The 23,534-nt window shown below is 39.9% G+C and overlaps 1 protein-coding gene across 3 annotated transcripts in view; it reads right to left on the bottom strand.

The window, feature by feature from the left end:
* The window catches only part of LOC132395763 (protein-methionine sulfoxide oxidase mical3a-like), a 180,195-nt gene that overhangs the window by 45,663 nt on the left and 110,998 nt on the right, over window positions 1-23,534 (bottom strand). For all 3 annotated transcript variants that reach the window (XM_059972758.1, XM_059972759.1, XM_059972760.1), the window contains 3 exons: window positions 19,955-20,120; window positions 15,899-15,975; window positions 15,286-15,337 (listed from right to left, as the gene is read on the bottom strand). In XM_059972758.1, coding sequence (XP_059828741.1) covers window positions 15,286-15,337; window positions 15,899-15,975; window positions 19,955-20,120 — 295 coding nt within the window. The remainder of the gene's footprint in view (window positions 1-15,285; window positions 15,338-15,898; window positions 15,976-19,954; window positions 20,121-23,534) is intronic.

The raw sequence follows: 23,534 nt of genomic DNA, 5'->3' as shown, positions 1-23,534 counted from the left end.
AATCGTAGTAATCCTTTAGTTTTCCAAGCTGAATAAACTTGGTCTATAATAGAAGGATAAAAAAAGCAATTGGATACAATAGGAATATTTAAAACAAACTGAGTCAACCCAAAAAATTTCCAAAATTGAAACCGTATACGTAAAGTTTGTTTAACTATCAGATTGTCAATTCGTTTCTGCAATTTAGAAAGAGCAAAGGGAAGAGAAGACCCTGAAATAGAATCCAGTGAAAATCCTTGTACAGATTTAATTGCCAGGTTCACCCAATGAGGGCTAAAAGATAAATCCCAATCCTTTAACCAACATATCAAATATCGGATATTGACTGCCCAATAATAAAATCTAAAATTAGGCAATGCCAATCGACCTTCCTTCTTTGCCTTCTGTAAATATTTTTTTACCTAATCTAGGATTTTTATTCTGCCATATATATGAGGAAATTTTTGAATCAACATTAGCAAAAAAAGATTTCAGAATAAAAATTGGTACTGCTTGAAATATATATAAAAACTTGGGTAAAATAACCATCTTAATAGCATTAATCTGACCTATCAGAGATAAAGATACTGGTGACCATTTAGTAAACAAACATTTAATCTGATCGATTAGGGGTAAAAAATTAACCTTAAATAAGTCTTTATAGTTTTTTGTGATTTTAATCCCTAAATAAATAAGAGTCTTTAACTAATTTAAAAGGTAAATTTCCATAAATTGGAACCTGTCTATTTAACGGAAACCATTCACTCTTATTAAGATTTAATTTATACCCAGAAAAATTACTAAATTGAGCCAACAATGATATAACTGCAGGAATGGATTTCTCAGGATCAGAAATAAATAATAATAAATCATCTGCATATAATGATAGCTTATGTATATCCATCCCACAAATAATGCCAAAAATGTTCTGTGATTCTCTGATAGCAATTGCCAAGGGTTCTAAAGCAATATCAAATAATAATGGACTAAGAGGACAGCCTTGTCTAGTACCCCGAAATAAACGAAAAAAGGGAAATCTTTGATTGTTAGTAAGCACCGAGGCTACTGGAGTATGATATATCAGTTTAATCCAAGAAATGAATGTCGGACTAAAATTAAACTTCTCAAGCACAGTAAATAAGTATGGCCATTCAACTCTATCAAATGCTTTCTCCGCATCTAATGAAATGACACATTCTGAAGTGCTATGTGAAGGAGTATAAACAATATTCAATAATCTCCTAACATTGAAAAAAGAATAGCGATTTTTAATAAAACCCGTTTGATCTTCTGAGATAATTTGAGGTAATACCTTTTCCAGCCTGGATGCCAGTAACTTGGAAAAGATCTTGGAATCTACATTCAATAAAGATATTGGTCTATAGGATGCACAGTCAGTACAGTCTTTATCTTTCTTCAATATTAAAGAAATGGAAGCTCTATAAAAAGATTGCGGCAGATTACCCAATCTAATTGCTTCTTCGAAAACCCTGCATAACCAAGGAGAAAGAGTAACGGAAAAACATTTTAAAAATTCTACTGTATACCCATCTGGACCTGGTGCTTTCCCAGAATTCATAGAGGAAATAACCCCTTTAATTTCTGCGTCCATAATAGGAGTTTCTAATATTGAAAGATCATCTGATGATAATTTTGGAAAATTCAATTTCCCAAGAAAATCATACATGGTATTATAGTCATGAGGGAATTCGGAATGATACAGGGAGGTATAAAAATCTTGAAAAGATTTGTTCATCTCATCATGGTCAACTGTCAGATCCCCATTCTGCTGACGAATCTTAGTAATTTGACGTTTAACCAAAGCATTCTTCAATTGACTAGCTGACAGTTTACTCGATTTATCACTATGTATATAAAAACCAGATCTGGTTTTCATTAATTGATTTTCAATCGAAGATGTAAGTAATAAACTATGTTCCATTTGTAGTTCAACCCTTTGTTTGTAAAGATCCTTACTAGGAGTGATCGAATATTTCTTGTCAATCTCTTTAATTTTATCAACCAATAAAAGAGTTTCCTTCTTAATGCATTTTCTCAGATCAACAGAGTAGGAGATAATCTGTCCATGTATATATGCTTTAAATGTGTCCCAAAGTGTTCCACAAGAAATATCATCCATGGAATTAGTTGAAAAGAAGAAATTGATCTGTTCCTTCATAAATTTAATAAAATCTGGATCTTGCAGTAAGCTAGAATCAAATTGCCATTGTCTAGCACTAGAAGCTGTATCCGTAAATTTAATAGAAAGTTTTATCTTTTCTTTCGAAATCTTTTTATTAATATTAGTAATATGGACAGAATACAAATGATATATTGATAAAGAGATTACCAACATACAAATTCCATTACATATGAAAAAAACATACATAATAGTTACAATATAAATGAGTTTACCAAGACATAAGCCATAAAATATATGTATGAACATAGTAAATCTAAATATTTCATAATGTATGATATAAAGAGAACAGAAAAAAGAAAAAAAACAAAAAAAAATTTATGTAATGCAAAACTAGCTAATCTAATCTAATAACTATAACTAATAAGTAATATAGAAGAAAAAAGAAGCAAAAAAAAGAGAGAGAAAGAAAAAAGGGGGCTGTTTATAATATCTCACAAAAATAAGTATTCATCAATGCCGTCATTTCCGGTCCTCTCAAAATACATAAGCTAAAAGCTGGGAAATCAAATGAACTTGGCACAGGGTCATATTGCATCATATGAAAATGTTGAATAAATGGTCTCCATAACTTTTCAAATTTAATAGAAGTCTCAAAAGTACCACTTCTAATTTTTTCTAAATTTAAACATAACAAAGTTGAGAGAACCAATTAAATACAGTGGGAGGATTAATTTCTTTCCAATTCAACAATATAGATCTTCTAGCCATCAGAGTTAGAAATGCAATCATTCGACGGGCAGAAGAAGATAAATGCAGTGAGTCTAACATTGGTAAACCAAAAATTGCGGTAATAGGATGAGGTTGTAAATCGATATTCAAAACCGCAGAAATAATATCAAAAATATCTTTCCAATATTTCTCCAAAAATGAACACGACCAAAACATATGAGTTAAAGACGCAATTTCAGAATGACATCTATCACAAATAGGACGAATATGAGAGTAAAAATGAGCTAATTTATCCTTGGACATATGGGCCCTATGTATGACCTTAAATTGTATTAATGAATGTTTCGCACATAACGATGATGTATTAACTAATTGAAGAATTCTATCCCAATTCTCACTAGAAATACTAAGACTAAGCTCTCTTTCCCAATCCTTTTTAGTCTTATAAAGAGGCTCTGAACGTATCTTCATAATTATATTATAAAGTTTTGAAATAAGCCCTTTTTGAAAAGGGTCTAATTCAAATAAACTCTCCAAAATATCTGAAGGCACAAAGTTTGGAAACGTAGAGAGTACAGAACTTAAAAAATGTCTAATCTGTAAATATCTAAAAAAATGAAATCTAGGCAAGTTATATTTGTTGAATAATTGCTCAAAAGACATGAAACAATTGTCTAAAAATAAATCAGAAAATCTTAGTAATCCCTTAGTTTTCCAAGCCGAATAGGCTTGATCTATAATGGAAGGGTGAAAAAAACAATTAGATACAATAGGACTATTTAAAATGAATTGAGTCAACCCAAAAAATCTCCGAAATTGAAACCATATACGCAAAGTAAGTTTAACTATTGGGTTGTCAATTCGTTTCGGCAATTTAGAAAGAGCAAAAGGGAGAGAAGTCCCTAAAATAGAACCCAGAGCATAAGCTGATACCGATTTAGTTTCTAAACTCACCCAACAAGGGCCAAAAGATCCACCCCCATCTTTCAACCAACATAACAAATATCTAATATTAACTGCCCAATAGTAAAATCTGAAATTAGGTAATGCTAACCCGCCTTTCTTTTACGTCTTCTGTAAATATGTTTTACCTAACCTGGGATTTTTATTCTGCCATATATATGAAGAAATTTTAGAGTCAACATTAGTAAAAAAAGATTTCGGGATAAAAATTGGTATCGCTTGAAAAATATATAAAAACTTATGTAAAATAACCATCTTAATAGCATTAATCCTATTAGGGATAAAGATAAAGGTGACCACTTAGTAAACAAACCTTTAATCTGATCAATTAAGGGTAAAAAATTAAATCTAAATAAATCTTTATGGTTTTTTTGTGATTTTGATCCCTAAATAAGTAAAAGAGTCATTAACTAATTTAAAAGGTAAATTTCCATAAATTGGGACCCGTTTATTCAACGGAAATAATTCACTTTTATTAAGATTTAACTTATACCCAGAAAACTCACTAAATTGAGCCAATAATGATAAAACTGCTGAATGGATTTCTCCGGGTTAGAAATGAATAGTAATAAATCATCTGCATACAAAGATAACTTATGAATATCTGTCCCACGATTAATACCCAAAATATCCGGTGATTGTCTGATGGCAATTGCCAAAGGTTCTAAGGCAATGTTAAATAGTAATGGACTAAGAGGACATCCTTGTCTAGTGCCCCGAAATAGGCGAAAAAAGGGAGATCTTTGATTATTGGTAAACACTGAGGCTACTGGAGTATGATAAATCAATTTGATCCATGATATAAATATCGGACTAAAATGAAACTTCTCCAACACATTAAATAAGTAAGGCCATTCAACTCTATCAAATGCTTTCTCCGCATCTAATGAAATCACGCATTCTGAAGTGTCATGTGAGGGAGTATAAACAATATTCAACAATCTCCTAACGTTAAAAAAAAGAATAACGATTTTTAATAAAACCAGTTTGATCATCTGAAATAATTTTGGGTAATACCTTCTCCAATCTAGATGCCAGTAACTTGGAAAAAATCTTGGAGTCTACATTCAATAAAGATATAGGTCTATAAGAAGCACAGTTAGTAGGGTCTTTATCTTTCTTCAATATTAGAGAAATGGAAGCTCTATAAAAAGATTGTGGCAAATTCCCCAATCTAATGGCTTCCTCAAAAACCTTACCTAACCAAGGGGAAAGAGTAGCGGAAAAAAATTTAAAAAATTCAACTGTATAACCACCTGGACCCGGTGCTTTCCCAGAATTCATTGAGGAAATAGCCCCCTTAATTTCTATATCCGTAATAGGAGTATCCAATATCAAAAGATCATCAGATGATAATCTTGGAAAATTTAATTTCCCAAGAAAATCAGACATGGTATTATGATCTTGAGGAAATTCAGATTGATACAGGGAGGTATAGAAATCTTGAAATGCCTTATTTATCTCATCATGATTAACTGTCAGATTCCCATTCTGCTGACCAATCTTAGTGATTTGACGTTTAACCAAAGCATTCTTCAATTGACTAGCTAACAGTTTACCAGATTTATCACTATGTATATAAAATCAGATTTAGTTTTCATTAATTGATTTTCAATCAAGGATGTAAGTAATAAACTATGTTCCATTTGAAGTTCAACCCTTTGTTTGTAAAGCTCCTTACTAGGAGCAATCGAATATTTCTTATCAATCTCTTTAATTTTATCAACCAATAAAAGAGTTTCCATCTTAGTACGTTTCCTCAAACCAACAGAATAAGAAATAATCTGTCCACGTATATACGCTTTAAAAGTGTCCCAAAGTGTTCCGCAGGAAACATCATCTGTAGAATTAGTTGAAAAGAAGCGTCGATCTGCTCCCCCATAAATTTTATAAAGTCAGAGTCTTGCAACAAGGTAGAGTCAAATCGCCATTGTCTAGCATTAGAAGCTGTATCCGTAAATTTCATAGAAAGTAATAATGGAGCATGATCAGAGATAGCTATAATATCATAGTAACAACCGATTACCAATGGAATAAAACAAGAGTCTACAAAAAAAAATCAATTCTCGAATAAGAGTGATAAACATGTGAGAAAAAAGAAAACTCTTTGTCATTAGGATGCCGGAATCTCCAAATATCAAAAACTCCATTGTCAGTCAAAAAAGAGTTAATACAAGTGGCCGACTTATTAGGTAAAGTCTGAATAGATAAAGATTTATCCATCAGAGGATTTAAACAACAATTAAAGTCACCACCCATTATTAACTTATATTCGTTTAGATTGGGTAAAGAAGTAAATAAAGACTTTAAAAAGTCAGGACAATCCACATTTGGAGCATAAACATTAACCAAAGCAACCTTTTTATTACAAAGTAAACTCGTAATTAACAAAAATCAGCCATTCGGATCCGAAAAAATATCACGTTGAACAAATGAAATAGAGGAGTCAATAAAAATTGAAACTCCTTTTACTTTAGCATTCGAATTTGCGTGATACTGTTGACCCCGCCAAAATCTAAAAAAACGAAATTTGTCCTCCTTCCTCACATGAGTTTCTTGTACAAAAATGATATGAGCATTAAGTCTTTGGAATACTTTGAAAATCTTCTTTCGTTTAATTGGATGATTTAAACCATTAGTATTCCAAGACACAAAATTAATGGTCTGAGCCATAATTCTATAATCAACCCTTTGGTATAGAAAGGGTTAACCAACTTATAAACTCATGCACCCGGAAGAGGAACAAAAGTAATGAGAAGACCCGGAAGTGACGACAACACAGACATATTTGAAGTTCAAAAACAGCCCAACTAAAAAAAACGGACACAAACTGGTACAAAAAAAATAGAATTAGAAAACAGACCATCCCCCCACCCCCCAAGAAAAAAAGAAAAAGCCAAAATATGACTTAAAAAGGGAAAAAGTAAGACTAATCCTACCCCCATGTCAGCTGAAGAACACTCCATATATAAAGGATATATATAAAAGAATCACCCCAACTTTAAAAATTAAAATCGCTATAATGAAAACCATATTTCTAAGTATAGTTAGTTGTAAAAAGAATAAAAATATAATCACTAAAAAAATTATAAATCGAGCTCTAGCCCAGACAAAACAAAAAATATTTAAGCTATGATAAACAATGCATTGTACGGAAGAGACAAAAAAAATAAAAACATAACGCCATCTTAAGCAAAACCAAAAATCTTTTTCAAAAAACCACCATCTTAATCAAAGAAAAATTCACCTTTAAAGAATTAAAAATATACCTTCGAAGGAACAAAGTTAATGGACAAGTATGTAGTTAAATGATTAAAGTGTATAAGGCAAAACAATTAATATGACGCAAACACACTTTAACTTAAGTATAAAGTATAGGATGAACCTACACCAATAACCAGATTTTAATTCTGGTTTAAGAGATCGAGAACCATCTTACACGATCAGAATCGTTCATTTATTAGAGACCGGTGTCTGTAGCAGTAGGGAAGTTCTCCTCCAGATATTTTCTTACTTCTGAAGTTGAAATGAAAACCTGTCGTGGAGCATTCAACTGAGAAATTCAGAGCTTCGCAGGGTATAGAAGCGCAGGTTTCAGATTTTTCTCATAACATTCAGCCATCAACAGTTTAAAAAGAAGCCTTCTTTTTAAAAGGTCAGGACTAAAGTCTTCGACCAGGCGGAAGCAAAATTCTTTGAATTTAATCATTCCTGCTCAACGAGCTGCTCTTATAAGTTGTTCTTTGTCATGTACATAATGGAACCGGACAATTACCACCGAAGGTTTGTCTGTAACACTCGGTGATCGATGCCGAATTCTATGTGCCCGATCCAATAAAGGGGGGTTATTCGGGAAAATCGTCGGAAACGTTTCTTTTAAAAGTTGAGCAAAATATTTCGAAGGGTCATCTTTCTCTATGCCTTCTGGAAGACCAAGTATACGTAAGTTCTGTCTTCTGGACCGATTCTCAAAATCGTCACTCTTGGCTTTAAGGGCTTCCATCAGCTTAATGGTCAAAATTAAATCATGTTGCAGTTTTTCAATAGTCAAATCTCGCTTCCGAGCATCTTCTTGCCGAGACGCAATAAGATTTTGTTGCTGTTTAATTACTAAATCCATCTTAACCATGTACTCTTGAAAAGCTTTTATATCTTCTTTAAAAAATTGTTGTAGTTCAGCAAATTTTTTATCCAAAATCTCCATAAACAATTCAAAAGTTAATTGAGTTTGTTGTGGCGGAGACTGCTTTTTTCCGTTACTGTTCGGATTGCGTCCGGGATCCCGTCCCTTAGACCTGAGAGACATTTCTGTTTGCATATCTTCAAAAGTTCACAACAAACTCTTGGCAGTAAATCAAAAAAAAATTAACAAAGAAACTTTCGGTATAGGTAAAAATAAGCTGAATAAGGGTGATCAAAGGTTAAAAAAAGTAAAGGTTATGGAGCGAATCCAAAACAGTACTCACTCCATGAGCGTCTCCAGCTGACTCCTAATAGAAAGTTTTAATGGAGCATGGTCAGAGATGGCTATAATATCATAATTACAACCAATTACCGATGGAATAAAACAAGAGTCAATAAAAAAATGATCAATTCTCGAGTAGGAATGATAAACATGTGAGAGAAATGAAAACTCTTTGTCCTTAGAATGCCGAAATCTCCAAATATCAAAAATTCCATTATCAGTCAAAAAAGAGTTAATATAAGTGGCCGACTTATTAGGTAAAGTCTGACTAGATATAGATCTGTCCAACAAAGGATTTAAACAACAATTAAAGTCACCACCCATTATTAACTTATATTCATTTAGATTAGGTAGAGAAGTAAATAAGGACTTAAAAAACCGGGATAATCCATATTTGGAGCATAAACATTAACCATAGCAACCTTTTTGTTAAAAAGTGAGCCAGTAATTAACAAAAATCTACCATTCGGATCCAAAAAAATATTGTGTTGGACAAATGCAATAGAGGAGTCAATAAAAATTGAAACTCCCTTTACTTTAGCATTCGAATTCAAATGGTACTGTTGATCCCTCCAAAACCTAAAAAAGCGATAATTATCCTCTTTCCTCACATGAGTTTCTTGTGCAAAAATAATATGTGCATTCAGTCTTTGGAATACTTTGAAAATCTTTTTCCGTTTAATCGGATGGTTTAAGCCATTAGTATTCCAAGAGACATAATTAATGGTCTGAGCCATATTTCTGAAATCAATCCTTTGGTATATAAAGGGTTAACCAAATTATGAACTCATGCACCCGGAAGAGGAACAAAAATAAGGGGCGGACTCGGAAGTGACAACATTGTGGACATTTTAGTAGTTTAAAATCAGCCCAAATGAAAAAACTAAAAAAAACTGGTATAAAGAGCATAAGATTTAGAAAAAGATCCCCCCCCCCCCACCCAAGAGGAGAAAAGCCAACCCCAGCCAGGAAAAGGCTGGGAAAAAACGAGGAATGAAACTAAATCTACCCCCATATCAGCAGAAGGCAACTCCGTATATAAAGGATAAAAAAGATCCACCCAAACTCTAAAGAAATAATAATCACTATACTAAAACCAAACTTCTGAATATAATTGCTAGTAAAAAAAACCCAAAAAGAATATAATCACTAGTAACTTATAAATCGGGTTAAAACCCAAACAAATCAAAAAAAATTTAAACGGTGATAAGAAATACATTATAGGAAGAAGACGAGAGAAAAAAAATGGCAAAATCAAAAAAAGCCAAAAATATTTTAGAGAAGAAACCGCCATCTTAGTAAAAAAAAAATTCGCCTTCGAAGGATTAATAATAATGACCAAAGATAAAGTACAGTGATTAAAGGAAGTAAAATAAAAAGATTAGTACATCAAAAAAAACTTTAACTAGAGTATAACATATAGAGTAAACCTACACCAATAGCCAGAAACAAAATCTGGCTTTGGAAACAAAAACCATCTTGCAACGATCAAAATCACTCATTTATTAGAGATGAGAATCCGTAGCAGTAGGGAAGTTCTCATTCAAAAAGCTTCTCGCTTCAGATGTAGAAAGGAAAACACGCCGTGATGCATTGGGAGGCGAGATTCTGAGCTTCGCAGGGTACAAGAGCGCAGGTTTTAGATTTTTCTCATAACATTCGGACATCAGAGGTTTAAAAAGAAGCCTTGCCTTCATTACTTCAGGACTAAAATCCTCCACTAATCGAAAATTGACTTCTTGGAATTTGACCATCCCTACATGCCGAGCCACACGAATAAGTTGCTCTTTAACATGCACATAATGAAATCGGACAATTACAACCAGTGGTTTAGCTGAAGCACTTGGTGATCGACGCATAATTCTGTGAGTGCGATCAAGTAACGGAGGACTGTCTGGGAATACAGAAGGGAACGCATCCTTTAAAAGTTGAGCAAAGTACTTCGAGGGGTCCCCTTGTTCAATACCTTCTGGGAGACCAAGTATGCGTAAGTTCTGTCTTCTGGACCGATTCTCAAAGTCGACACTCTTGGCTTTAAGTGTTTCCACCTGTTTAATCGTCGAAGATAATTTCTGCTCCAGTTTTTCGATTATCAAGTCTCGCTTCCGAGTGTCCTCTTGCAAAGTTGCGATTAGAGCTTGCTGCTGGTTAACTACTGAATCCGTCTTATCCATATAATCCTGAAAAGCCTTTATACCTTGTTTGAAAATTTGTCGTTGTTCTTCAAATTTTTCATTTAAAACCTCCAATAACATTTCATAAGTTAATTCAGTGCGCTTAGGATCGGTCTTTTACTTCTTCCCGTTCACGTCAGAGTCTTTCCCAGGTTCTCGCCCTTTAGATCTCAGAGCCATTTCTGTATTCATTTCTTCAAAACTCACAATAAACTCTTAAAGATAAGTCCAAAAAAGTAGCAAGAATCTTTTGGTGTAGGTAAAAGTAAGTTAAATAAGGGTGATCAAAGGTTAAAAAAAGTAAAGTTTATGGAGCGAATCTGAAACAGTGCTCACTCCATGAGCGTCTCCTGCTGACCACCTCAAACCTTCTTGCCTTAGACATCTCCACCATGGAAAAATATTTTACTATCAATCCCCTCATGATTTTATACAGCCCTGTGCAAAAATCTGTTGTGTATATATATCTGGAGTGCCTAAGACTTCTGTGCAATAGTCAATCTTGTAACTGTTTACCAATATTAAAAAAAACCTTAAGACTCACGAATATCGCTTACAGGTTTTGTGGCTGTCTGTAAGCAGACAAATCTCAAGGTTGTATAACTTATACATACTTTGATAATAAATGTACTTTGAACTGTGAACAAGGGCAAATAAAGAGAGGATGGTGGTGGATGTCTTTCCACCGTGTGCTTGAAATCAAATCAAAATTAACTCATGCAGGAAATTATATTAAAACAGCTTACAGTATTGCGCAAAAGTCTTAGGCACCCCAGTCATATATGTGCTTAAGATTTTTGCACAGGACTGTATACCTCTATAAGATCACACCTCATCCTCTTCAGCTCCTTGGAAAACAAACTCAGCCTTTCAATATTCTCTTTATAAAAGCTCCAATCCAAGCAGCAGCTTACTGAATCTCTTCTGCACTCTGTCCAGCACAATCACATCCTTCCCGTAAGTGTGGCAACCAGACCTATATACAGTAACCCAGGTGTGGCCACGGCTATGCCACAATCAATACCTCAAATGCAAGCATTCCATATGTCTCCTTCAATGAATAAATCAATTTACCAAAGCAACTACAACAATCTGCATGGATATAACATTTCAATGCAATAAAAAAGCTCCAAGAAAGTTTGCAAAATAAAATATGGGTACTGAGACACACAAGGCCTTACAAATCATCTTATATGGCTGGGACATTTAAGAAAACTGTTGAAACATAATTTGGGACTGTGTGTTTTATAAACAGAAACTTAAGTGAGAATTTATAAAGCACCATTTTGGCCACAAAAGAAGTATTGTGTACTATTATAAAGATACAAAAGAGATGGACAGGGTCCAGACAGGATTTGTTAGAATAATTCAGAGATAGTCACAAGGATAGACTGGAGAAGATGGGCTTATTTTCCTTGGTGAAGGAGGTTCATATCTGGGGGAGTACAAGTTGCAAACTCAGTAGTGAGATTCATATGAGGATTAGCTGGAAGGGTGAAAAAAGTAAGGGGGGAGAGAGGTCTGGGGAAGGAAGGCTGGGTGGGAAGAGGTCAGGGAAAGGAAGGCTGGGTGGGAAGAGGTCAGGGGAAGGAAGGCTGGGTGGGAAGAGGTCAGGGGAAGGAAGGCTGGGTGGGAAGAGGTCTGGGGAAGGAAGGCTGGGTGGGAAGAGGTCAGGGGAAGGAAGGCTGGGTGGGAAGAGGTCAGGGGTAGGAAGGCTGGGTGGGAAGAGGTCAGGGGAAGGAAGGCTGGGTGGAAAAAGGTCAGGGAAAGGAAGGCTGGGTGGGAAGAGGTCAGGGGAAGGAAGGCTGGGTGGGAAGAGGTCTGGGAAAGGAAGGCTGGGTGGGAAGAGGTCTGGGAAAGGAAGGCTGGGTGGGAAGAGGTCTGGGAAAGGAAGGCTGGGTGGGAAGAGGTCTGGGGAAGGAAGGCTGGGTGGGAAGAGGTCAGGGAAAGGAAGGCTGGGTGGGAAGAGGTCTGGGGAAGGAAGACTGGGTGGGAAGAGGTCTGGGGAAGGAAGGCTGGGTGGGAAGAGGTCAGGGAAAGGAAGGCTGGGTGGGAAGAGGTCTGGGAAAGGAAGGCTGGGTGGGAAGAGGTCTGGGGAAGGAAGGCTGGGTGGGAAGAGGTCAGGGAAAGGAAGGCTGGGTGGGAAGAGGTCTGGGGAAGGAAGGCTGGGTGGGAAGAGGTCAGGGAAAGGAAGGCTGGGTGGGAAGAGGTCAGGGGAAGGAAGGCTGGGTGGGAAGAGGTCAGGGAAAGGAAGGCTGGGTGGGAAGAGGTCAGGGGAAGGAAGGCTGGGTGGGAAGAGGTCAGGGGAAGGAAGGCTGGGTGGGAAGAGGTCAGGGGAAGGAAGGCTGGGTGGGAAGAGGTCAGGGGAAGGAAGGCTGGGTGGGAAGAGGTCAGGGGAAGGAAGGCTGGGTGGGAAGAGGTCAGGGGAAGGAAGGCTGGGTGGGAAGAGGTCAGGGGAAGGAAGGCTGGGTGGGAAGAGGTCAGGGGAAGGAAGGCTGGGTGGAAAAAGGTCAGGGAAAGGAAGGCTGGGTGGGAAGAGGTCAGGGGAAGGAAGGCTGGGTGGGAAGAGGTCAGGGGAAGGAAGGCTGGGTGGGAAGAGGTCAGGGGAAGGAAGGCTGGGTGGGAAGAGGTCAGGGGAAGGAAGGCTGGGTGGGAAGAGGTCAGGGGAAGGAAGGCTGGGTGGGAAGAGGTCAGGGGAAGGAAGGCTGGGTGGGAAGAGGTCAGGGGAAGGAAGGCTGGGTGGGAAGAGGTCTGGGGAAGGAAGGCTGGGTGGAAAAAGGTCAGGGAAAGGAAGGCTGGGTGGGAAGAGGTCTGGGGAAGGAAGGCTGGGTGGGAAGAGGTCAGGGGAAGGAAGGCTGGGTGGGAAGAGGTCAGGGGAAGGAAGGCTGGGTGGGAAGAGGTCAGGGGAAGGAAGGCTGGGTGGAAAAAGGTCAGGGAAAGGAAGGCTGGGTGGGAAGAGGTCAGGGAAAGGAAGGCTGGGTGGGAAGAGGTCAGGGGAAGGAAGGCTGGGTGGAAGAGGTCTGGGGAAGGAAGGCTGGGTGGGAAGAGGTCAGGGGAAGGAAGGCTGGGTGGGAAGAGGTCAGGGGAAGGAAGGCTGGGTGGAAAAAGGTCAGGGAAAGGAAGGCTGGGTGGAAAAAGGTCAGGGGAAGGAAGGCTGGGTGGGAAGAGGTCAGGGGAAGGAAGGCTGGGTGGGAAGAGGTCAGGGGAAGGAAGGCTGGGTGGGAAGAGGTCAGGGGAAGGAAGGCTGGGTGGGAAGAGGTCTGGGGAAGGAAGGCTGGGTGGAAAAAGGTCAGGGGAAGGAAGGCTGGGTGGGAAGAGGTCTGGGGAAGGAAGGCTGGGTGGAAAAAGGTCTGGGGAAGGAAGGCTGGGTGGGAAGAGGTCAGGGGAAGGAAGGCTGGGTGGGAAGAGGTCAGGGGAAGGAAGGCTGGGTGGGAAGAGGTCAGGGGAAGGAAGGCTGGGTGGGAAGAGGTCAGGGGAAGGAAGGCTGGGTGGGAAGAGGTCAGGGAAAGGAAGGCTGGGTGGGAAGAGGTCAGGGGAAGGAAGGCTGGGTGGGAAGAGGTCAGGGGAAGGAAGGCTGGGTGGGAAGAGGTCAGGGGAAGGAAGGCTGGGTGGAAAAAGGTCAGGGAAAGGAAGGCTGGGTGGGAAGAGGTCAGGGGAAGGAAGGCTGGGTGGGAAGAGGTCTGGGGAAGGAAGGCTGGGTGGGAAGAGGTCAGGGAAAGGAAGGCTGGGTGGGAAGAGGTCAGGGGAAGGAAGGCTGGGTGGAAAAAGGTCAGGGAAAGGAAGGCTGGGTGGGAAGAGGTCAGGGGAAGGAAGGCTGGGTGGGAAGAGGTCAGGGGAAGGAAGGCTGGGTGGGAAGAGGTCAGGGGAAGGAAGGCTGGGTGGGAAGAAGTCTGGGGAAGGAAGGCTGGGTGGAAAAAGGTCAGGGGAAGGAAGGCTGGGTGGGAAGAGGTCTGGGGAAGGAAGGCTGGGTGGAAAAAGGTCAGGGAAAGGAAGGCTGGGTGGGAAGAGGTCTGGGGAAGGAAGGCTGGGTGGGAAGAGGTCTGGGGAAGGAAGGCTGGGTGGGAAGAGGTCAGGGGAAGGAAGGCTGGGTGGGAAGAGGTCAGGGAAAGGAAGGCTGGGTGGGAAGAGGTCAGGGGAAGGAAGGCTGGGTGGGAAGAGGTGAGTGGAAGGAAGGCTGGGTGGGAAGAGGTGAGTGGAAGGAAGGCTGGGGGAGAGAGCTCAGGTCAGTAGGACCAGCTGGATTACTCCTACATTGCATTAGAAATGTCTGGATGGGCTGATTGGCCTCTTTCTGCTCTGTAACATTTCTGACATTCTGAGATCTAGGTAGTACCTGTAAAATATTTCCCGTCTGATTATATTATCCCTCTCCTAGTCTATGCTTCTGCTATTATTTCAATAGCAATCATCTTTGTGAATATTTTCAAATGTGCATTCTGCTGGTGGACAATCCTAGAGAAGGGGTACATCATTTTTTTCATTTGTTGACATACAGCTGGAACAGGCCCTTCCAGTCCTTCGAGCTGCACCACCCGGCAACCCCCGATTTAACCCTAGTCTAATCACAGGACAATTTACAATGACCAATTACCCTACCAACCCGTATGTCTTTGGACTGTGCGAGGAAACCAGGGCACCTTGGAGGCAACCCATGAAGCCATGGGGAGAACGTACAAACTCCTCACAGACAGTGGCAGGAATTGAAACTGGGTCTCTGGTACCGCGCTGCCTTTGACAGAGGTTTGCACAGAAGCGTAAAGTCACTAATATAATGTCTTAAATAAATGACTGGTTACCCAAGTAAACACTCCCCAGTGTTGACTGCCACTTACCTTCAATCTTCTCCAAAGTACTGCACCACTTCATTTGCCCATCCACAGCATCCTGTCGAAGGAAAACAGGAACATTGATTTTAAATGAGCGATGTGAAACTATGCGGTTCAATGCCTTCCAGTGTCCTGATGCTCTCACAGAAACTTACACCTGTATTAATGTAAATCTATAAATTTCTAAATCCTCATCACCTAATCCCTCTTCGCTTCCAGTCACTATTTAGTTTAAATCATGCAGTATTATTCACAAATAAAATACTGCAAAACTCAGTAAATCTGATTATATGATAAAATCTATTGGAGGGGGATACACAATGCCCTACAAGACATCTTTAAATGTGAAATACTCTTAGAGAGAAAGACCATATATTTTGGGTATATACCTCAAATGGTTGAAAAGAGATAAATATTTAATGAATATACTGTTGGTGGCTGGTAAAAAGACTCTTACTAGGAAATGGTTATCACAAGACAGCCCAACTTTAAGTGCATGGATGGAAATTACAAAGGACATTTACAAAATGGAGAAGATAAAATCAATGAAACTTTGATACAAAATGAGCAGGAAATGAGTAAGAATACTTTAGTAAAAATATAAAAATGATTTCATTACTTCATTTGCAGTTGAATCTGATTCTTCCTCAATTCTCTCCTCGGAACTGGTGTAGTGAACACTGCAATAGAACTTGCCTAAGAGAAGAGGAAATTACTTTTTTTAACAAATTCAATTCTATACTTCCCCACTCAATCGGTATAATTAGACTCTAAAGAACAGAGACGCAAATGAGCTGCTAAAATATGGTTATGTGACTCTCTAAATGTTTTAAAAAGCTCAAAAATTGTAACGTTCATTAGAACTGGCTGGAAAACAGGGTCAGTAAGGTCCTTACTGTAGCAGAAACGGAGGTGCTTGACTAGTTATTCAGTGTTTTCAGAACTCAATCTCACAGCTAAGAGCTTATTGGTGAGAGCTTAAAAGCAGAAGCATACAATATTATTCCAGCTACTGGACAATGCTTTCGTTCCTGAGGGCAGGCAACATGCTTCTCGGTTTACTGAGAAGTTGACGGATAAGCCAGTGGATTTCATCACCCATATGAGGGGTGTCATCAGCTTAGTGGGCCTGACAAAGAATGTCCCAGGGATACAGCCCAGTGGTTTTGGATGCAATCTGCCAAGACATCTCTCTCAAAAATGAGTGCAGCTTACGAATGCAGAATAATGCCTCTGTACACTTTGCTTCTTCTGTTGCCTAAAGAAAAAGTAGATAAAGACTTTTCTGCTGGAGTGGAGGCCTCCCTATTGCAAAGTGTGAGATGCAGCATATAAAGTGGATTCCAGTTTATTCAGCTATCAGTTAACCGGGTCAACTCTTACAGAACAAAAATTGAGAAAATAGCCAGGATTCCCTGTGTCTATTTGGGGCACCATGCCACTTAATTGGGACAGGAGACTGCTGCTGAACAGTTTCTAACAAGCGTCAATCATGTGAACTTGTCTGGCCATTAGACACAACACCGGGCTTCAGGTGAACAGCTTTTAAATAGCATCACTTGCGTGTTTGTGTACAAAAAGCAGTGATTTTTGTCACTGATGGTTGGCAAGAAATAAGCAGTAAAACAATTCAGAACTGTTTTGCTCACTGCGGTTTCAAGCATTCAGGCTTGGAGATTGCAGAAACCATTGTGAGTGAAAATGAAGCGATTTCACTGCTTCAACAAGTTAGAAACTACTAGGAATTTGAAGGCATCGACAGTCATCTGGAATGTTACAATGAAAAAGAAGATTTGGAGGATGCAATCATCAAGAACATTGTATGAATGCAATCCATTAGCTCCACTATGTGTCTGCACTGATTTTGTTCATTTATAGTTAATCAAAAGTACACGACAACGTAAATCCCTCCATCAATAACTACTAGAAACATACAAAGTTTTATAGCTCTGTCGTAGTATTAGTAACGTTCTACTCAGTTGAACAGTTGTTTGTCTTTTTAAAGTCCTTTTTAGCTATTTAGACAATAGACAATAGGTGCAGAAGTACACCATTCGGCCCTTCGAGCCTGCACTGCCATTTTGAGATCATGGCTGATCATCTACCATCAATACCCGGTTCCTGCCTTGTCCCCATATCCCTTGATTTCCCCTAGTCATAAGATACCTATCTAGCTCCTTCTTGAAAGCATCCAGAGAATTGGCCTCCACTACCTTCCGAGGCAGTGCACTCCAGACCCCCACAACTCTCTGGGAGAAGAAGTTTTTCCTTAACTCTGTCCTAAATGACCTACCCCTTATTCTCAAACCATGCCCTCTGGTACTAGACTCTCCGAGCATCTGGAACATATTTCCTGCCTCTATCTTGTCCAATCCCTTAATAATCTTATATGTTTCAATCAGATCCCCTCTCAATCTCCTTAATTCTAACGTGTACAAGCCCAGTCTCTCTAACCTCTCTGCGCAAGACAGTCCAGACATACCAGGAATTAACCTCGTGAATCTACGCTGCACTTCCTCTATAGCCAGGATGTCCTTCCTTAACCCTGGAGACCAAAACTGTACACAATACTCCAGGTGTGGTCTCACCAGGGCTCTGTACAAATGCAAGAGGATTTCCTTGCTCTTGTACTCAATTCCCTTTGTAATAAAGGCCAACGTTCCATTAGCCTTCTTCACTGGCTGCTGCACTTGCTCATTCACCTTCAGTGACTGATGAACAAGGACTCCTAGATCTCTTTGTATTTCTCCCTTACCTAACTCTACACCGTTCAGATAATAATCTGCCTTCCTGTTCTTACTCCCAATGTCGATAACCTTACACTTATTCACATTAAATGTCATCTGCCAAGTATCTGCCCACTCACCCAGCCTATCCAAGTCACCCTGAATTCTCCTAACATCCTCATCACATGTCACACTGCCACCCAGCTTAGTATCATCAGCAAATTTGCTGATATTATTCTCAATGCCTTCATCTAAATCGTTGACGTAAATTGTAAACAGCTGTGGTCCCAATACCGAGCCCTGTGGCACCCCACTAGTCACCACCTGCCATTCCGAGAAACACCCATTCACTGCTACCCTTTGCTTTCTATCTGCCAACCAGTTTTCTATCCATGTCAATGTCTTCCCCCCAATGCCATGAGCTTTGATTTTACCCACCAATCTCCTATGTGGGACCTTATCAAATGCCTTCTGAAAATCCATGTATTTCCATGTAACCAGCTAACTGGAGCAGCATCTTAATTGCGCCAAAATGTACTGGTCCCAAATCCACTGAATCTCCAGAAAATCTGGTCCCCTATGGTGCCTGAAAGCCCATGACATCAATGCAGGGAACTGGAAGACTAGCCAAAGGAAAACTGTAAGCTGCTTTTAGTTGGAATGTGTTTGACGATGCAAGGAAGAGTTATGGTTGTCTTTGAGCAGTGCGCAGAGTATATTGTGTAGAATTATACACAGCAGTTCAGCAATGAGCTCAGTTTTGTAGTGAATGAGTCTTTAAATAACATTCACTTTGATCATTCAGTGTTAATAGTACTGGTTCTCCTGTGAATGAATAGCTCCAGTCAGTATCTAGTCTAAAAGCTGATAATCGCAGTACTGTTGACATCATTTACATGAGCTGGATGCTGCAAAAACAGTGTTCATGAACAGGAAACTCTCACACCTATAGGACCACATAATATTAATTGCTGGTGTCAGCTTATCCACAAATATAATTGGAACTGGTGATTTTCACTTTACAACACCTGTTTTTCTTATATTTCTCAAAGGACACAACTTTGAAATGTCAGGGATTTGAAGACAGCAGGGAACTGGCATGGAGAAGGAGGTGGGGCATGACCATGCTAAATAGCAGGGCAGGCTTGAGTGTCTCAGACACCCACTCCTGTTCCTATTTTCCAATGTTCTTGTGAATCCCTCCGCCTATATCTTCATTCTCTGCTATTTCACGTGCTTGAGGAGATACTGAGGCCTGTAAATCAGCTGTGGCTCAGCTTTAATTCCCTGTCTTTGCTGGGTTGGTTCATCTCTTAGGAATTGTCAGTAACATGCTGTGCAGTGGAAGTTAAACATTAGCAACTGCCCGTGATCTCCACTGAGTGATACTGAAAAGACCAAATGTGTGGGTATTAGACAAAGGTTAAATTAGGTTGAACTGTGACTCAACCCTTGCTTGGTCAAAGGGGCCCAAAATGCTGAATGTTTGTTTACAGTTGAGACAAAGGCCATTGGGAATAACGCTGCCAGTTTTTATTGACTGCATCTCTCCAACAAATTGGGAAGAGATCAGTTAGTGCACTGGGAAGCTACAGAGAACTAATGCTTGTGAAAAACTAGAACAAGCTTTGGAACAGTTTCATTTCTATTTACATGGCTCAAAGTGACAAATAAGTAAACTGGAAGCATGCACTGAAGTAGTCTCAATGTGGGTGGGAAAAAACTCACACACAAAAAATGCCTGGCATTGAATGTCAACAATATTCCACCACAGACCACAGAATAATGTCTCACGTTGGGGTGGCACACCTCAAGGTTCGGCTGAAACCCTATGAGACACGGCAGAGGGTCCACACCTCTAGCATTCCAGCACTCTACTTGACTCGACAAGGAAAGGATTGTGATTTCTTCATCACAGTAAGTACCAAAATGAAAGAAAAAGCACTTGCCGTCTCTGCTGTCGAGGGCATAGCTTCCGAGGCGCAGGGTGGTACCGCAATGGTGACAGGAGAAGCAGCCACGGTGGAAGAAGTGGCCCTCGACACTGAAGCGTTCCACCACGTAGACCCGTTTCTTACACAAGTAGCAGACCTCACTGCTGTTGGGGCTTTCCACCTGCACAAAGAGATAACACACAAAACATTCAGCAACAGCACTAGATATGTCCAAGGCTACTCCAACATTGTAAATCTGACATTCAACATAACATACTCTGTATATCTTCTATATTCTGTACATCCTACCATATACATGAATTGGACTGAATCTACCATGAACCAACCTGTCCCCGTGTTTACCAAACCCATTTCCATCCAGAGGGAGAATCCTTACATGATTCCCCACAGGCAGTGGGTTTCAAGCTGATTGCTGAAGGTCAATACAGACAAAGGTCTTTCCTACCTTAAATGCTGAGAACACTCAGAGAAACGCTGGTCGGCTGATTAATTCAATTCCCCAAACATAAAATGTCAGTGTAATTGAATTTTATGAGTATGCCAACAATCAACCAATGCACAAGTATTATCTAAGATTTGTTAAGTGCAGGCAGGGACTGGTTCAAGTTTTGAATGGAACTGAGCCTTCTGGAATCAGCAGTGAATGTAAAAGACAGGAAATAGGAGCAGGAGTAGGCCACTCAGCCCCTTGAGAGTGTTCAATCATTCAACAAGATGGTAGCTGATCTTCTACATCAACAATATTTTCTTGTCCCATCCCATCCATGGATGGCCATTCCTCAAATCTCCAACAAAATTATCAGTCAGTTTTGAATAAACCCTACACTCTCTCAATCAGGGATTTACCACACTTTGAGTGAAGACATTTTTCCTTATTTCAAGCATAATATCATCCTCTATTTTGAGATTAGGATCCATAATTTTAAACTCCTAATTCAGAGAAACTGAATACGTAACTTATTGAACTTTCGTTCTTTTCAATGTGAGAACAGAGTCCAGTTCAGTCCATCTCTCATGTGTCAGACTCACCAACCCAGGAAGTAGTGTGGTGAATCTTCACTACACTCCTTCTATAGCAAGTACACTCTTTGCAGGCAAAGAAAACAAAATTGTATACAAAACTCCAGCATTGACCTGAAATTCCTTATTATTTCTCCCTTATCTAGTCTTACTGCATACATCATCAGTAAATGCCAATATTTTAGACAAACATGTCATATAATTGTTAAACAGGGTGTCAATCAAGATGCCTGCAATATCATAAAAGGTCACATCCAGAAAAGTGGAGAAACCTCACTTCTGACTTTGTCCTAGAAGGAATATCATTGTTAAGCAGTCTGAAAGTGCTTGGGATCAGGCATCATGGAGGTGAGATCAACACCACCGCCTCTGTTTGTGCAATGTATGATGTACTGACTATTCAGCAGAGGTTTTTCCCTCTGATGCCCACTGACTTCTGTTTTATCAGGACTACCTGATGCCAAGTTTGCCCACAGTTTATTTCTGGATTTCATCTCTTTTGTCATGTGGGAACCATGGTTGTGAAATGGGACCTGGAGCCAGATGGCTTCAGTGAAAGTCAAACTAAGTAATGGTGAGGATGAGGACAACTGCCACTTGATACACGACCAGTGCTACCTTCCATCTCTATGTTGATGACAAAGGGAAGATTGTGCTACAGTAACTAACCACACTGTATCTCCTGCCAACTGCAGACAGAATACTTATGGACAATTTTCCACATCATGACCTAGGGGTATGTCTCCAAATGATTCACTAGATGTTAACACTACTGATGGCATCATTCCTGTCCTCCTGACTTCACTGTATCCACCGTAGGGTGAAACAAGTTAGTTAAAGCTTTCCTTTGATCGTAGCATGGTCCTGGGGATGCTGTGGTTGATCACTTCAACCTTGACTTTGGTATTCATATGCTAATAGAATAAAAGCATCAAGTGTAAGGATATTCCTGGAGCCACTTTCTCCTAGTTCAATTGTCTACCATCATTTATAGCTATACAGTTCTGTGTAAAAAGTATTAGCCACATTTGTATAGCTAGGGCATATGTATTGCACTGTGTGTTGGCACGTGGCCAAGTGGTTAAGGCATTCATCTAGTGATCTGAAGGTCACTAGTACAAACCTTGGCTGAGGCTGTGTGTGTGTCCTTGAGCAAGGCACTTGCGACAACATCGGTGCCAAGCTGTATGGGTCCTAATGCCCTTCCTTTGGGCATTGGTGATGTGGAGAGGGGAGACTTGCAGCTTGGGCAACTGCCAGTCTTCCATAAAAAAACCTTGCCCAGGCTTGCGCCCTGGAAACTTACCAAAATGCAAATCCATGGTCTATCAAGACTAACGGAGGTCTACACAAAAAAAAACACATTTTCTGACATACCATACGTGATTCTGGTACAGGTCTCAATTATGGACCCATATCAGAATGGGAAAGGTGCAGGGAGAGGGAAATCATGGTTGGGAAAAGGGGGAGGGAGCAGGAAGCAGCAGAGAGACATTCTGCAATAAACCAATTGTTTAAAATCAAATGACCTTCTCTGGTGTGTCAAGTCTGGGTGCGTCTGTACCTCCACCACCTCTGCCCCGGCACTCCCTCTCTACCTCCAGTCCCACACCCTTCCACCCTCGCCACTCCCAATATCCTTTGCTCCGACCACATTTACAAATTCACTCTCTGCTCCACATTGACAGATACAATAGTGCGCAAAAATCTGAAGCAACTTAGCTATATGTACCCAAGACTTGCACAGTACTGTATGCAGCAGGACAACACAACCTTAATTTGATTTACCGATTGTGGGATCATTTGGCGCAGTTACTTCCATGATGTTATTGCTGGTTAGTGCATTGTGGTCCTGTGTAGCAGCTTCAGAATATTGATTTTATTTAGAGACTCACCATGGTAAGAGGCCCTTCCAGTGCACCGAGCCTACACTACCTGATTACACCCATGTGACCAATTAACCCACTAACCTTTATGTTTTTGGAATCTGGGAGGAAACTGGAGCACCTGGAGGGGACCGACATGTTCACAGGGAGAATGTACTGTACAAGCTCCTTGTAGACAGCAGTGGGAATAGAATTCAGCTCACTGATGCTGTAACGGTGTTATGCTAACCACTACACCACTCTGCCACACATTCCACTATATATGGTGTATCCTATCAGAATCAGGTTTAATATCACTAGCATATGGCATGAAATTTGTGACAGCAAGTACAATGCAATGCATAATAACAATGAAAAACTACAATAAGAAATAGATTTTAAAAATTTAAATTAAATAAATAGTGCAAACAGAGCAAAAAAAAAGAGAAAAAATATTGAGGTAATGTACACGGGTTCATTATTCATTCAAAAATTCGATGGAAGAGGAAAAGAAGCTGTTCTGAGTACATTGAATGTGTACCTTCACACTCCTGCACTTCCTCCTTGCTGGTAGCAATGAGCAGAGGGCATGTCCTGGCGGACGGCAGTCCATAATGATGGATGCTGCCTTTTTGAGGCATCGTCTTTTGATGCTAGATGATGGAGGTGGCAGAGTTCATAACTTTCTG

This window comes from Hypanus sabinus, chromosome 6 (assembly GCF_030144855.1).
Source record: "Hypanus sabinus isolate sHypSab1 chromosome 6, sHypSab1.hap1, whole genome shotgun sequence".
Taxonomy (NCBI): Eukaryota; Metazoa; Chordata; class Chondrichthyes; order Myliobatiformes; family Dasyatidae; genus Hypanus; species Hypanus sabinus.
Note: the sequence above shows the minus strand (reverse complement) of the source record. Positions and strands in the feature narration are given on the sequence as shown.